Genomic DNA, 17,690 nt, shown 5'->3' on the forward strand with positions numbered 1-17,690 from the left:
TTGCAGAGTATTGTGGGGTATTGCAGAGTATTGTGGGGTATTGCAGAGTATTGTAGGGCATTGCAGAGTATTGTGGGGTATTGTGGGGCATTGCAGAGTATTGTGGGGTATTGCAGAGTATTGTGGGGTATTGCAGCGTATTATGGGGTATTGCAGAGTATTGTGGGGCATTACAGAGTATTGTAGGGCATTGCAGAGTAGTGAGGGATGGCTTAGCATGGAAGGCTGGATGTCACTGTGCAGCGCTGTGGGCACTACACATCCAGCCCACAGCGCTGCTACCATCCACCCATCCCCCTCTCCGCTCACAGTGTACCGATCGGTACACAGAGGAGAGGAGAGGAACCGGCGTAATTTGACGGAGCGATCACATAGTAAACGGCCGCGATTAGCGGCCATTTACCATGTTCTGTGATGCACCGGGTCCTCTGGACCCGGCAGTCACAGATGCTCTCGAGTACGCGCCCTAGGGGGCGCGCGAGAGCGGAATTTTGGGAGGACATCCCTGGACGCCCTCCCAGAGTTAAGCAACTGCCCTGTAGCCTTCATTTGGCTATGGGCCGGTTGTTAAGTGGTTAAAGGTTGTCTCTCTATATAATTGGATTATTCGCACCAAACCACACCTTTCCCATTCTTTACTCCTCTCTATATATTCAACCTCTTGTATATATTTATTATCCCATATGGGTGAAAATTCTTCTCCCTCATAAGAAATGACCTCTATCTTGGTAGTTGTTGACTGTCTCACTAAGATGGCTCTTTTTTTTACCAGTTAAGGGGTACCCACTGCTGAACCAACTGCGGAAGTGATGGCTTGGGAAATTTTTAAACTCCATGGAATGATTGGTGGTGTAGTGTCTGACAGATGAGAACAGTTTATTTCAAAGTTCTGGAAACGTTTTTGCTCAAATTAAGGTGTAACGGTTAATCTGTCTTCTGCTTTTCATCCTCAGTCTAATGGTCAGATTGAGAAGACCAATCAAACGATAGAGCAGTACATTCAATGTTTTGTCAGTTAATTTCAGGATGATTGGGTGGACTACCTTCCTACAGCAGAACTTGCTTATAACAATTCTAAACATAGCTCCACTTCTTAAAGTTCTTTTTTCTTTAACACTGGGTACCAGTCAGTTTTTATTCCTGATCTCCCTGTCTAAGACTTACTTTGAAACAAAGCCCTCCAGCGGGGAACTGTCACTGCTGCAGAGGCTTCCATCTTCACCTGCTCTTTCTTCCAGGTTTGCAGGCTTTGGCCAGAAGGTCTCAACCAGGGATCAGAGCCCCAGCCAGCAGGTCTTGTTCTAGGAGTCAGGTCGGCTCCTATCGAGGTATCAGGAGAACCCCTATCCAGAGGCCAGGAGAGGGCTGTGCAGCTGGGCACTGCGACTAAAGGCTAAGTGAGCTGAATGAACCAGGGGAGTTGGACAGTACAGTCAGAGGGACTGGTAAGAAGAGTAGAAGTGCTGCTGAAAAAGGAGCCAGATGGCTCGGTAATTTCAGGTAATGTTGGATACCCCTGCGTGGGCAACTGATGTCTATATGAACTTTCTATTTTATGTAATAAAAATGGGCTGATACGCCTTAAAATACAGTTTGCTTTGGCACAACTCATTGGAAAAGCACCTACCACATGAGTGTAATCACCCCAATACCAGAAAGGGGATACACAGATGACATGACACTGACAAACTCTCTGAGCCACTGATGGGTATGACCTCTCTATCACTGATGATGAAGATAATAACTGGGAAATAATGGAGCCGATCACTGTGAACATGAGGGGCATAACCAAGATGGCAGCTATGGAAATATTCTATGTGGCATTTGTAGTGGCTCCATGTATTCTTAGAATATTAGCTGGCACACATTTGAAACCGGACCTTCTGGATCATCTGGAGCTGGACCGTCTGGACTCTCTGAAACTGGACCTTCTAGATCCTCTGGAACTGGACCTTCTGGATCCTCTGAAACTGGACCTCCTGGATCCTCTGGATGTGGACCTTCTCGACTCTCTGGAACGGGACCTTCTCGACTCTCTGGAACGGGACCTTCTCTACTCTCTGGAACGGGACCTTCTCGACTCTCTGGAACGGGACCTTCTCGACTCTCTGGAACGGGACCTTCTCGACTCTCTGGAACGGGACCTTCTCGACTCTCTGGATCGGGACCTTCTCGACTCTCTGGATCGGGACCTTCTCGACTCTCTGGATCGGGACCTTCTCGACTCTCTGGAGCGGGGCCTTCTCGACTCTCTGGATCGGGACCTTCTCGACTCTCTGGATCGGGACCTTCTCGACTCTCTGGAATGGGACCTTCTCGACTCTCTGGAATGGGACCTTCTCGACTCTCTGGAAATGGATCTCCTGGGTTCTCTGGAACTGGACCTTCTGGACTCTCTGGAACTGGACATCCTGGACTCTCAGGAACTGGACCTTTTAGACTCTCACATATCACTAATAAAACACCAATGGAAGACTCTCTATGAACTGAGCACATTCCAATCACCAATCATCTAAAAATTATGTTAGTTTGTAAAAAAATTATCAGAACAGAATATTGTAGAGTAGAGCTTTCTTGTTTATTGTAGAAAATCGGATTACTTTATTAACACACAATAAAGAATCTAAATGAAATCTAATTTAAAAATAATGATACTTTAATCGGTTCAATAAAAAGTTAGTTCCTTCAGTAAAGCAAAAAAAAGATGTACAGTATATTGGCTAATAGTAACCAATAAAAGGTATGGTCCATGGATTGGCATATTCTATGGTGGGGTCTGTGTGAGTGTGGGACCAAGTCAGCATTGTTTAGAGGACCGTATTACTATAATTCAATCCCTGCAGACCTATAACTATCACATCATTCCCAAAAAAAAATCCCATTGTACTTTGGCCACGCCTCCAAATAAGCCAATATGAACGCAAAAACTTTATTAGCCTCTGTGAATATTCTGGGGTCCAAGAAGTGATTTTCTTTAACAGAAACATTTTATACATTTTGACTATAAGGAAGGACACACATTCTCTGGAGGTTATTCTTGCCACACTCCCCATTGGTCCGTCTGAACATTAAAAAGGTAGTTAGTCCATGTGAATTTCCTGGTGTCGATCATGGGCACTTTTTTGACTGAAGCATTTCCTGCTCTTTGAACACGTGTGACTTCTCTGGTGAACAACAAGTTTGCGTTTCATATTGAAACCTTTCCCGCACTCTGAACATGAAAAGGGACGCTCACCTGTGTGAGTTCTCTGATGTATAAAAAGGTGTACTTTCTGAATGAAACCTTTACCACAGTGCGAACAAGAGAATGGACGCTCACCTGTGTGAGTTCTCTGATGTTTAAGAAGGTTTCCTTTCTGATTGAAACCTTTACCACAGTGCGAACACGAGAATGGACGCTCACCTGTGTGAATTCTTTGGTGATTAACAAGTTCTACTTTCTGAATAAAACTTCTCCCGCACTCTGAACATGAAAAAGGACGCTCCCCTGTGTGAGTTCTCTGATGATTTAGAAGGCTTCCTTTCTGAATGAAACCTTTACCACAATGCGAACACGAGAATGGACGCTCACCTGTGTGAATTCTTTGGTGTCTAACAAGAACTACTTTCCGAAGAAAACCTCTCCCGCACTCTGAACATGAAAAGGGATGCTCACCTGTGTGAGTTCTCTGATGTAGAAGAAAGTTTTCTTTGAGAGTATAACGTTTGCCGCACTCTGAACAGGTTAAAGGATGCACACTCTTATGACTTTTCTGGTGTGTAGGAGGCTCTCTGGTTTCTTTGGAAGAATTCCCAGACACTGTAGATGACAAGGAATGCTCTCCTGTGTGAGATCCTTCATGGTTTAAGGAAGAATCTTCAGGATTAGATGGATCTGTTGATTTATCTGTACTGTGAGATTCAAAAATAATAGTATGTGCATTATCAGAAGATTCCTCAGGATCAGAGAAATCCCAGGATCTCTCTATATGATAAGTTCTATGATGTATTATTTGTGTAATGCGATTCACTCCTGGAGAACGTTGTGTGGTGAGATTTTCTTCTGCTTTATATTCTGAAGATACATTATTCAGGACATAGTGTCCACCTGTTGGAAATCAATGTTTAAGAGTTATAATAATTCTTCATGTCTTTCATTCAGAAGTCATATACAGTATGTTGGTCTAACACTCTACAGTATCTCAGAGCTCTGGCATAGAATGAAGTGCAATCATAACATAAAATATTAATACAAACCAGATAAAGATACAGCATCTCCACCTCATTTGTTGGGAACATGACATTACATTGAGGAATGGAGATGGACCTTTCATATGGTGTACAGTATCTCCACCTCATTTGTTGGGAACATGACGTTATATTGAGGAATGGAGATGGACCTTTCATATGGTGTACAGTATCTCCTCCTCATTTGTTGGGAACATGACGTTATATTGAGGAATGGAGATGGACCTTTCATATGGTGTACAGTATCTCCTCCTCATTTGTTGGGAACATGACGTTATATTGAGGAATGGAGATGGACCTTTCATATGGTGTACAGTATCTCCTCCTCATTTGTTGGGAACATGACATTATATTGAGGAATGGAGATGGACCTTTCATATGGTGTACAGTATCTCCTCCTCATTTGTTGGGGACATGACGTTTTATTGAGGAATGGACATGGGCCTTTCATATGGTGTACAGTATCTTCACATTGCACTTATTTAAATTAATCTTTTATACTCATAGAAGAAAAAGAAAATTGTGCACATGTCTGCATTTAGTGATTATTACTTACTTCTGTTGATATAAAGAGAAGATTCCTCCTGTTCATTTTTCATAGTCATCTCCTTCATAGACTGCTGATCTCCACTCACCAACGCCTCTTCTTCTTCCTCTTTAACCTCAAGTTTGATGTCTTTTCCCAATTTATCCTGAACCCCAAAACAAAAAATAAAATATCTGGAAAATTAAGTTCAATATTAAAAAAAAAATATCTATAAGAAATTTACCTCATAGACTAGAATTACTTTTGAGTTCTATAGCTCAGTTCTTTATACCTGATGATGGTGAGGGATGCTTTGATCTTCCTGTGTGAAATCCTGGGAATACTGAAGACTATCCGCCTCCATAGACTGCTGAGCTCCACTCACCAACGTCTCTTCTTCTTCCTTTTTAATCTCAGCTTTGATGTCTTTCAATCCTTCACCCTAAACCCCAAAGATGACAGAATACATTTATTAAAAAGGAACAAGAAGTTATTTTGAAGAATGTGGTCTCATATGTTGAATTCTTTTTAAATTTTAGTTGCTCACTCCCACCTACCGGATGATGGTGAGGGATGGTGTGATCTTCCTGTGTGGAATCCCGAGAATACAGAAGATGGGGACATCTCTCTGGTGGGTTCCCATTACTGGATCCATCTGTTGGAAACACACACACTGACTGAATACATTGTTTTCCATACTGATCTCTCCTTTACAATAAAGTCTCCTCTTACCCGGTGATGTGAGGGGCGGCTGATTCTCCATCATGACATCCATGTAGAGATCTTTGTGTCCTTCTAAATACTCCCACTCCTCCATGGAGAAATAGACAGTGACATCCTGACACCTTATAGGAACATGACACACACAATGATACAGTCACCATCCAGACACATCCCTTGTCTGTTACTGGATAATGTCCCAGAATTCCCGGCACCGCTCACCTCTCCTGTCAGCAGATCAATGATCTTGTTGGTGACTTCTAGAATCTTCTTGGCACTGGTTACCTCTTTTGTCAGACAATGAGGTGGAGGTACTGTGATGGGTGATGTCCTGTGAAGACGACTGCTGGGTGTTCATGGATCTGCAGATGTTTCCTTCACAATTTTATAATTCTTTGTATAGAGAGAAAGTAATTATCAATGAAGACGTCATACAATCCTTCTCTCCTCTCTAGATAGAACAATGTTTTCATTATAGAGATAAGGATAAAGTTATGTGACCCTCCCAGAATCCTCCTCACCTCCTCACCTCCTATTGATTTAAACAGGACACTCTTCTCTGTCGATAGACAATATACTGAGAATTATTTGGACTATACCAGGATGTGTAATGTCTATACTAGGGATGACCTCAAGATTCAGTCCAAAAAAAGTATGGACCAAACCTTGACTGTTTGGATGAGCAACCGAACATTTACCCTTTTGGCGGGATAAGACCATCATGTACAATATCTCACAAAAGTGAGTACGCCCCTCACATTTTTGTAAATATGTTATTCTATCTTTTCATGTGACAACACTGAAGAAATAACACTTTGCTACAATGTAAAGTAGTGAGTGTACAGCTTGTAAAACAGTGTAAGTTTGCTGTCCCCTCAAAATAACTCAACACACAGCCATTAATATCTAAACCGCTGGCAAAAAAAGTGAGTACACTTGGGCCCAAAGTGTCAATATTTTGTGTGGCCATCATTATTTTTCAGCACTGCCTTAACCCTCTTGAGCATGGAGTTTATGTGCTGTTTGGCATATTGTAAGCGGGATACTTTGTGGCATTTGCGTAGTAATGGTTTTCTTCTGGCAACTGGACCATGCAGCCCATCTTTCTTTAAGTGCCTCCTTATTGTGCATCTTGAAACAGCCACACCACGTTTTCAGAGAGTCCTGCAGTTATTTGTGAGTTTTTCTTTGCATCCATTGCAACAATTTTCCTGGCAGTTGTGGCTGAAATTTTAGTTGGTCTACCTGACCGTGGTTTGGTTTCAACAGAACCCCTCATTTTCCACTTCTTGATTAGAGTTTGAACACTGCTGATTGGCATTCTCAATTCCTTGGATATCTTTTTATATCCCTTTCCTGTTTTATACAGTTCAACTACCTTTTCCTGCAGATCCTTTGACAATTCATTTGCTTACCCCATGACTCATAATCCAGAAACGTCAGTGCAGCACTGGATGAAAGATGCAAGGGTCTGTCAGGAGTCCAGAAACTTGACCTTTTATACACACACACACTGATTACAAGCAAGCAGATCACAGGTGAGGATGGTTACCTTTAATAGCCATTCAAACCCCTTTGTGTCAACTTGTGTGCATGTTATCTGGCCAAAATCACCAGGGTATGTAAACTTTTGATCAGGGTCATTTGGGTAGTTTCTGTTATGATTATGATTTTAAAAAGTGTAAACACAGTTGATTGATAATAAATGGCTTCAGCCAAACACTAACCATGAGTGAAAGAAATGTTTTTTTGTGTTATCATTCATATTCTCAGAAAAATGGCCAAGAAATCATAAGTTCTGCCAGGGTATGTAAACTTATGAGCACAACTGTATATAATATAAAACTGCAGGCAGGCCACGGGACAAACCACTAGGGACAAAAGGGATGTGAAATGATTTGATACAGTAATGTAATCTGTAAGATTACAGTGTACTGTATGTGTTATGAATTTATCACTTTTTGAATTTGCCGCCAGGGTCCTCCCCGTGAGTCCCAATGCTTGCAGAGAATGGAGCCTGGCACCATCGAGCGGAGGACACGGCCCACAGACACAGCGGGGGGACATCACAGGATCCTGGGGAGGAGGTAAGTAACCTGCACCAGGATCCTGCAATGCAATCCCAAGGGTGGCTCTGGATTACCGCCAATGGTACCCCACAGCTATTACCCTTTTGTATGACTTGACCCTCCCTCCTAGATTGTAAGCTCTAACGAGCAGGGCTCTCTGATTCCCCCCTGTAGTGAATTGTATTGTAATTGTACTGTCTACCCCAATGTTGTAAAGCGCTGCGCAAACTGTCGGCGCTATATAAATCCTGTATAATAATAATAATGGTACTGAAATTTAACCCCGAGCCATGCTCGGGATTATCGCCAGGGAGGTTAATATATGTTATAGAATGGGTTACCATCCTGCATCTATTCTTTGCCCCCTTGCTTCACTGCACCTGGGGCAGCTGCCCCTCGTGCCCACCCCTTGTCCTGGCTCTGCTGCCTGCATGCAGAATGGGGGTCAGCGCCAATCTGAATGAAGTCTTAAGGGGGACCCCATGCAAAAAGTAAAAACTGAGGAAATGCAGATCAGTCTTAGTCAACTTAGACACCCTAAAGACCACCGATATACCCCTGCTTACATAGCCGAGACTCCCATAGCTCCTCCTATTGGTCTCCCTTCCTCCATAAGCCCCCAGGTGCTGATACCTCATCCTCTCCACCTTCTCTCACCCCAAAGAGTAAAAGCTGACTACAAAAAAGACCTGATGAAAAATAGGTGCGATCCCAACACCCCCTGGACCCCCCTCCTATCACTGATTACACTTCCCAAACTGGACTTTTTTAGTGTCAGGAACATCTCACCCTGTTGACCACCCTAAATCTTACAATATCTAGCATCACCAACTCTTCTGTGACTATTCATGTACAATTTAAAAACATAGTGACAATCCATACATATCACCAGTATAATGGTCCCCAAGAGGGGAAAATCACAGTGGGATTGAGGGTCATGAAAAGCATCTCAACTAGTTTTGCGGTCTATTGCCGCTTCGTCAGGAGAATATCTGTAATTTGATTAACAGTTTATCAGTAACTACACAAATTAGCCGAAAACAATAGTACAGTCACACATAACAATAATAACAATATATACATGCGGAAAAGAGGACTAAGCTGCTTACCTAGGTATAGGGTGACCACGTGTCCCGGATTGTCCGGGATTGTCCCTGAATTCATATTTGTGTCCTGGGCACCTTCATTCCGGGACAATACAGTGTCCCGGAATGAAATAAGGACACACAGCCACACTAATAAACAGCTCGGACAGGGGGCGGATCTGTTTGGCTTGGGCTGGGGCCAGGTCGGCTCGGCTTGGGCAGGGAGCATGTCCGCTCCGCTCAGCCTCAGACAAGCTACACAACACAAGCCGCCTCCCCCAGTCATCTCTATGGAGGGCTCCATGTGCTGCGCTGCACGCTGGGAAGTGTAGTTTCCAGCGCAGCAGCGGCAGCCCCACGGATTCTCTGCTCGCTGACATTGCAGACTGGAGGCGCGGAGGGGACGCTCGCCTCGTCCCAGGACAGCAACGAGGAAGAAGAGTCTGGCAGGGAGAGCGCAGGCTTCAGGGAACAGCCTACTAGAAAGAAGTGAGAACCGAGATTTCGGGGAGACAGTCAGAGACAAGTCCAAATGTGTTAGTGTCCCTCTGTCCATGCCACGGTCCCCCTGTCCATGCCACGGTCCCCCTGTCCATCCCACGGTCCCCCTGTCCATCCCACGGTCCATCCCATGGTCCCCCTGTCCATCCCACGGTCCCCCTGTCCATCCCACGGTCCCCCTGTCCATCTAACTGTCCATCCCACGGTCCCCCTGTCCTTCCCACGGTCCCCCTGTCCATCCCCTGATCCCCCTGTCCATCCCCCGATCCCCCTGTCCATCCCCCGATCCCCCTGTCCATCCCACGGTGCCCCTGTCCATCCCCCGGTGCCCCTGTCCATCCCCCGGTGCCCCTGTCCATCCCACTGTCCCTCTGTCTATCCCACTGTCCCCCTGTCCATCCCACTGTCCCTCTGTCCATCCCAAGGTTCCCCTGTGCATCCCACTGTCCCCCTGTCCATCCCACGGTCCCCCTGTCCATCCCACTGTCCATCCCACGGTCCCCCTGTCCATCCCACTGTCCATCCCACAGTTCCCCTGTCCTTCTCACGGTCCCCCTGTCCATCCCCCGGTCCCCCTGTCCATCACCCGGTCCCCCTGTCCATCCCAAGGTTCCCCCTGTCCATCCCAAGGTTCCCCCTGTCCATCCCAAGGTTCCCCCTGTCCATTCCCCGGTCCCCCTGTCCATCCCCCGGTCCCCCTCTCCATTCCCTGGTCCCCCTGTCCATCCCACGGTTCCCCTGTCCATCCCACGGTCCCCCTGTCCCTCTGTCCACCCCACTGTCCCCCTGTCCATCCCACTGTCCATCCCCCGATCCCCCTGTCCATCCCCTGATCCCCCTGTCTATCCCACTGTCCCTCTGTCTATCCCACGGTTCCCCTGTTCATCCCCAGGTCCCACTGTCCCCCTGTCCATCCCACTGTCCATCCCAAGGTTCCCCTGTCCATCCCCTGGTTCCCCTGTCCATCCCACAGTCCCCCTGTCCATCCCACACTCCTCTCCTGTACATGTTACCCACCACCATACACTCCGCACTCCTCTCCTGTACATATTACACACCGCCATACACTCCGCACTCCTCTCCTGTACATATTACCCCCGCCATATACTCCGAACTCCTCTCCTGTACATACTACTCACCACCATACACTCTGCATTCCCTATTTAACATTACCACATTCTGCACTATATAAGTCATCTCAGACTCTCTTTAACAACACCCCCTTTAAGCCACTATTTAGTGCAATTTAAGACATGTCCACTGTTCACCACGACACGCTTTGCGCGCCATATTGTTGTTCTTCTTGATGCTTAGGGCCCACTTTTGATCTTGCACACAGGCCCGCTAATTTCATACGCCCCTGCCCCAAAAATCGGCAAAAAAATTTCAAAAATCATCTTTTTTTGGGGGGGGGGGGGGGGGTCCCTGAATGGCAGTTTGGAAATGTGGTCACCCTACCTAGGTACCCTTGCCAGTGATATAGATCAGCACTTTTCAACATTCTTGTAGTCAATTCGTAAATTGACAACGCTATACAAGTACCTGTGGTGAAAAAATAATAAAATAAATGCACCTTAAGATTCAGTAATGTCTGTATGCCATTTCTTAACAAGTCACCTCTCCTCTGGAACTTCCTGTCTTTACTCTACATCACTTCCTGTCCGTACATGACATCACTTCCTGTTTTTACCCTACATCACTTCCTGTCCGTACATGACATCACTTCCTTTTTTGCGTTCCACGCTCAGGAGTGAGATCACCATCTTGTGGAGAATTTAAATACCACAGCCTTCATTCTTAAATACTGCAGTCTTTATTCATACATTAAAACTCGGCACATTTACATTTTCGGCGTGTTTATTATTTTTTTGTTGCTTATCTTTATCCTCATGTACAAACCAAATAACAATAATAAAAAATAATCATTTTCATTTTAGTGCTATTAAACACACACACTATATATAATTGTATATATACAGTGCCTTGGAAAAGTATTCACACCCCTTGAAATTTTCCACATTTTGTCATGTTACAACCAAAAATGTAAATGTATTTTATTGGGATTTTATGTGATAGACCAACACAAAGTGGCACATCATTGTGAAGTGGAAGGAAAATAATAAATGGTTTTCAATTTTTTTTACAAATAAATATGCGAAAAGTGTGGGGGGTACATTTGTATGTCAATACTTTGTAGAACCGCCTTTCGCTGTAATTGTAGCTGTAAGTCTTTTTGGGGATGTCTCTACTAGCTTTGCACATCTAGAGAGGGAAATTTTTGTCCATTCTTCTTTGCAAAATAGCTCAAGCTCTGTCAGATTGGATGGAGAGCGTCTGTGAACAGCAATTTTCAAGTCTTGCCACAGATTCTCAATTGGATTCAGGTCTGGACTTTGACTGACCCATTCTAACACATGACTATGCTTTGATCTAAACCATTCCATTGTAGCTCTGGCTGTATGTTTAGAGTCGTTGCCCTGCTGGAAGGTGAACCTCCGCCCCAGTCTCAAGTCTTTTGCAGACTCTAACAGGTTTTCTTCTAAGATTGCCCTGTATTTGGCTCCATCCATCTCCCCATCAACTCTGACCAGCTTCCCTGTCCCTGCTGAAGAAAAGCATCCCCACAACATGATTCTGCCACCACCATGTTTCACAGTGGGGATGGTGTGTTCAGGGTGATGTGCAGTGTTAGTTTTCCACCACATATAACGTTTTGCTTTTAGGCCAAAAAGTTCAATTTTGGTCTCATATGACAAGAGCCCCTTCTTCCACATATTTTCTGTGTCCTCCACATGGCTTCTCGCAAACTGCAAATGGGACTTCTTATGGCTTTCTTTCACCAACAGCTTTATTCTTCCATAAAGGCCAGATTTGTGGAGAGCACGACTAATAGTTGTCCTGTGGACAGATTCTCCCACCTGAGCTGTGGATCTCTGCAGCTCCTCCAGAGTTACCATGGACCTCTTGGCTGCTTCTCTGATTAATGCTCTCCTTGCCCGGCCGGTCAGTTTAGGTGGACGGCCATGTCTTGGTAGGTTTGCAGTTGTGCCATACTCTTTCCATTTTCGGATGATGGATTGAACAGTGCTCTGTGAGATGTTCAAAGCTTAGGACATTTTTTATAACCTAACTCTGCTTTAAACTTCTCCACAACTTCATCCCTGACCTGTCTGGTGTGTTTCTTGGCTTTCATGATGCTGTTTGTTCGCTAAGGTTCTCTAACAAACCTCCAAGGGCTTCACAGATCAGCTGTATTTATACTGAGATTAAATTGCACACAGGAGTTCATCACCAGATGAAGTCACGTGATCGGTGACGTCACGCGTAGGGACGGATTGGGCACTTCTGATTGACAGAGGCTAACGAGCTCGCTGCTCGTAGGATTTTAGCACCGGTCTGTCATTTTTATGTGAGTACCTGTATTTACTTTAAATAAAATTCCATCGTTTAAACCTTATCACACTATGCGGTACCCCCTTGTCCTTTATCATTGGTAAACTTATATGTGAGGCACGGAGGTGGAGTTAGGACCCGCGCTGGTCCAGGATCATTACCAAAAGACCACAGCCTACTACACTAGCTCGCAGCTGATAGAGCAACACCAGGCGTGGAAGCAGTACAGCCCAGGACCCCAAGTAAAGATTACCACCATCTGCTAGTAGATCACTGCGGTTGACCTAGCACCGCTAGGTAAGGGGCCACTGCTTACTTAAGTGTGTTTGCACACGAAGAAGACCTACATGTCTGTCACTTTTTGGCACGTCACTTTACAGTTACTTTTTGAGCACAGTGAACTTTTTTTTGATGCACCCCAAAGGACTTTATTTTTCTACTATTGTTTGTGGACATTACCACCTTTACCGTTTGTGTTTTAATTTATTCACAGGTGTATGATATGCTTACTGGTAATTGCTATATTACACAGAGTGATCACATACTGTTGGCACATTGTATGAATCTAGATTATTAGATCACTTAGCACGATGCACTTTATATGCATTTTTTTGCACGCTATGAATTGATACTTAAGATTACACATATATATGCGTTTATCATTAGATGATTTTATTGTATTGTACTTTTTTTATTTTATTTTATTTTTTGGTTTGATTGGCACATACTCAGATGCACTGGACATATTTATTGCACCACCTGCTTTTTGTTTTTATGCTTATGGAAATAGCGTTACATTAAGTTTATACACAGTAGATCACGCACTGTTGGCTATTGCAGTGTGAGAGGACTAGGTCCCGCAGCACCATGCACTTTCCATGCCCTTTTGCACAGGTCTATTACTATACATAGATTATATATTTATGCAATTTTCAAGCAATTTTTATCTAAATTAATGGCTGGATCGGCCGACCTTAGCCTGACAGGCACCTGTGCATGCTTTCACATGTATCATGGTACTGCATGATATTCATTTGATTGAGCCTATGAACATATGATTAGCAGCATGATATGTTGATTCTAGCATCCCTATAACCCTTGGTTTTACGGACCACACTTTTTAGAGACTCTCAACACCCCCACCACCTGCTTTTTGGTTAGCGCAGCACCCTCTCCCTGTATTTTATTTGTTGGAAACGTTCCTCAGAGATTTTGGTCCATAGTGACATGATAGCATCACACAGTTGCTGCAGATTTGTCGGCTGCACATCCATAATGCCAATCTCCCGTTCCACTACATTCCAAAGGTGTTCTATTGGATGAGATCTGGTGAGTGTGGAGGCCATTGGAGTACAGTGACCTGATTTGTGCTTTGTGACATGGTGCATTATCCTGCTGGAAGGAGCCATCAGAAGATGGGTACACTATAGTCATAAAGGGATGGACATGGTCAGCAACAATACTCAGGTAGGCCGTGGTGTTTAAATGATACTCAACTGGTACTAAGGGGCCCAAAGTGTGCCAAAAAAATATCCCCCACACCATTACACCCCCATCACCAGCCTGAACTGTTGATACAAGGCCGGATGGATCCACGCTTTCATGTTGTTTAAGCCAAATTTTGACCCTACCATCGGAATGTCCCGAGCAGTGGCGGTGCATCCGTTAAGGGCGCATGGGCACCGCCCCCTCCGTCACGCCATCCCCCCCCACTATGACTAATGGATAGATTCATGCATTGCATGAATCTATCCATGGCTACCGCCTCCACCCCCTATTCAGGCATCGAGCCCCTTTTCGGATGCTGGGTGCCTGAATTACAGCGGCGGGGGAGTATTTTTGAAGCACATGATTACAGCCATAGGCTCTAATAGGCTTCAAAAAAGGTGAACTCGGAGTGCAGAGCATTGCGCTCGGAGTCCACCCAAGTGTGTTAGAAAAGCAAATTAATATACGCTTTTCTAACACTGAACTGCCTCTCCACCAATCAGGTAGTGTGGGTCTGATACTCATCACCTGATTGGCTGGAAGGACAGGCGCTGTGATTGGACGCCTATCAGGAGAAGGGGAGGAGACGCATGGAGGACACAGCTCGCCACTGCAAGGTCCCACAGCTTGCTGCCATCACCCGCTGCCTGACCTGCCACCGAGATAGGGTAAGTTCCGGGCAGACAGTGAGTGGGTGAGGGGGGGGATCACAGTGGCAGCATTTGATGGGGCACTGTGGAAGCGTTTTATGATGGGGCACAGTGGCAGCATTTAATGGCATAGTGGCTGCATTTGATGGGCACAGTGATTGCATTTGATGGGCACGGTGGCTGCTATTGGTGGGCACAGTGGCTGCATTTGATGGCACAGTGGCTGCTATTGATGGGCACAGTGGCTGGCACAGTGGCTGCATTTGATGGGCACAGTGGCTGCGTTTGATGGGCACAGTGGCTTCTACTGATGGGCACAGTGGCTGCAATTGATGGGCACAGTGAGACTGCAATTAATGTTTTTTTCTCAGTTTGTTTGCCCCCCAAAAATTTTTGAGCACCAGCCACCACTGGTCCCGAGTCTCATCAGACCACACAACGTTTTTCAATCTTCTACTGTCCAATTTTGGTGAGCCTCAGTTTTCTGTTCTTAGCTGACAGGAGTGACACCCGGTGTGGTCTTCTGCTTCTGTAGCCAATCTGCTTCAAGGTTCGATGTGTTGTACGTTCAGAGATGGTATTCTACATACTTTGGTTGTAATGAGTGTTTGAGTTACTGTTGCCTTTTTATCATCCTGAATCAGTCTGCCCATTCTCCTCTGACCTCTAACATTAACATGGCATTTTCCACCACACAACTGCCCCTCACTGGATATTTTCTCTTTTTCAGGCCATTCTCTGTAAACCCAAGAGACGGTGTGTGTGAAAATCCCAGTAGATCAGCAGTTTCTGAAATACTCAGACCAGCCCATCTGGCACCAACATCCATGCCACGTTCAAAGTCACTTAAACCCCCTTTCTGATGCTCAGTTTAAACTTCAGCAAGTCATCTTCACCACATCTAGGTGCCTAAATGCATTAGGTTGCAGCCATGTGATTAGCTGAATAACAATTTGTGTTACCAAGCAATTGAACTGGTGTACCTAATAAAGTGGCCGGTGAGTGTATATACATCTCTATATGATCTTATTAGGCACTATAACTGGATCGTCAGACACATCGAGGACTACAATTGGCCACTAAGATTGAGCTACTATTGGACAAAACCTGTTAAAGGAGGTTCTCCAATGGGTTGGAGACCAAGCTGAAGCCATTTTTTACTAAGAGGCACTCACTATATGCTGAGGTACTATCTTGTTGTAGGCCTCAATGTGTCTAACAAGCCAGTAATCAACCTGACCAGCACCTGCAAACACTGTGGCCGCTTGGCTGGGATAACCGATTGGGGTATTCAAGCAGTATCAATTGCTATTTGGTTTTTGGTCTACTACAACTGGATGTTATTGGAGTCTTCTATTTCCGTTCTTTTTTGCTCTTCTTCTCCTTCAGTAGAGCAGACCCCAAGCCGGTCTCGCTGTTTGTCCCAGGTTCTTTTCCCTAAAGGTGCACGGCAGTCAGGCACAGAGCAGTTTCTCTGTCTCTTCATTCAATAACCAGGCAGAAGGCTTTTTTGGGGGGTTTTATTGGTTGAAGAACTGGGATGGGGAATGGGGTTAACCTTTGGATATTCCAGAACTAGTGCAACTTTAACTGAGGACCACTCTCTAGTAGAACTAACTTCTTCAAGGCAGACCTCTATTAAAAGAGGATGTGGGCATACAACGATCGCGGGCCGCCGGCGGACATCGAGTGGGCGGCCCGCTCGTACCCGTTATCCTGCTTTTACGGACTGACGTACAAGTACGTCAGTTCGCGCCGGAGAGTTGACCTGCCGCAGTATATCTGCGTGAGCAAGTCGGCAAGTGGTTAATACATATACAGATCTTTCTTTCCGGATTGTATTGTCTACCTCTTTTATCCATTCCCTATGTGTCGGTGGATTCATTGCTAGCCATTTTCTCGCTATTAACTGAACAAACATCTAATTCTTGCCATATGTTTGTTATTTCTTTAACACTGGGTACCAATCAGTTTTTATTCCTGATCTCCCTATCTAAGACTTACTCTGAAACAAAGCCCTCCAGCGGGGAACTGTCACTGCTGCAGAGGCTTCCATCTTCACCTGCTCTTTCTTCCAGGTTTGCAGGCTGTGGCCAGAAGGTCTCAACCAGGGGTCAGAGCCCCAGCCAGCAGGTCTTGTTCCAGGAGTCAGGTCGGCTCCTATCGAGGTATCAGGAGAACCCCTATCCAGAGGCCAGGAGTGGGCTGTGCAGCTGGGCACTGCGACTAAAGGCTAAGTGAGCTGAATGAACCAGGGGAGTTGGACAGTACAGTCAGAGGGACTGGTAAGAAGAGCAGAAGTGCTGCTGACAAAGGAGCCAGATGACTCGGTATTTTCAGGTGATGTTGGATACCCCTGCGTGGGCAACTGATGTCTATATGAACTTTCTATTTTATGTAATAAAAATGGGCTGATACGCCTTAAAATACAGTTTGCTCTGGCACAGCTCATTGAAAAAGCACCCCACACATGAGTGTAATCACCCCAATACCAGAAAGGGGATACACAGATGACATGACACCGACAAACTCTCTGAGCCACTGATGGGTATGACCTCTGTATCACTGATGATGAAGATAATAACTGGGAAATAATGGAGCTGATCACTGTGAACATGAGGGGCATAACCAAGATGGCAGCGATGGAAATATTCTATGTATTCTATGTGGCATTTGTAGTGGCTCCATGTATTCTTAGTATATTAGCTGGCACACATTTGGAACCGGACCTTCTGGATCATCTGGAGCTGGACCTTCTGGACTCTCTGAAACTGGACCTTCTAGATCCTCTGGAACTGGACCTCCTCGATCCTCTGGATCTGGACCTCCTGATCCTCTGGAACTGGACCTTCTCGACTCTGGAACAGGACCTTCTCGACTCTCTGGGACGGGACCTTCTCGACTCTCTGAATCGGGACCTTCTTGACTCTCTAGAAATTGATCTCCTGGGTTCTCTGGAACTGGACCTTTTGGATCCTCTGGAACTGGACCTTCTGGATCCTCTGGAACTGGACCTTCTGGATCCTCTGGA

General features: G+C 45.3%; 1 protein-coding gene across 1 annotated transcript in view; it reads right to left on the bottom strand.

The window, feature by feature from the left end:
* Positions 1-10,816, bottom strand: part of LOC141106915 (uncharacterized) — a 61,208-nt gene extending 50,392 nt beyond the window's left edge. The window contains exons 1-8 of the mRNA XM_073597844.1: positions 10,702-10,816; positions 5,696-5,866; positions 5,486-5,598; positions 5,311-5,408; positions 5,046-5,195; positions 4,784-4,919; positions 3,083-4,087; positions 1,881-2,453 (exon numbers count right to left, since the gene is read on the bottom strand). Coding sequence (XP_073453945.1) covers positions 1,881-2,453; positions 3,083-4,087; positions 4,784-4,919; positions 5,046-5,195; positions 5,311-5,408; positions 5,486-5,570 — 2,047 coding nt within the window. The 5' untranslated portion in view covers positions 5,571-5,598; positions 5,696-5,866; positions 10,702-10,816. The remainder of the gene's footprint in view (positions 1-1,880; positions 2,454-3,082; positions 4,088-4,783; positions 4,920-5,045; positions 5,196-5,310; positions 5,409-5,485; positions 5,599-5,695; positions 5,867-10,701) is intronic.
* Positions 10,817-17,690: the final 6,874 nt, after the last annotated feature.

Source organism: Aquarana catesbeiana, linkage group LG08 (assembly GCF_042186555.1).
Source record: "Aquarana catesbeiana isolate 2022-GZ linkage group LG08, ASM4218655v1, whole genome shotgun sequence".
In the NCBI taxonomy this organism is placed as follows: Eukaryota; Metazoa; Chordata; class Amphibia; order Anura; family Ranidae; genus Aquarana; species Aquarana catesbeiana.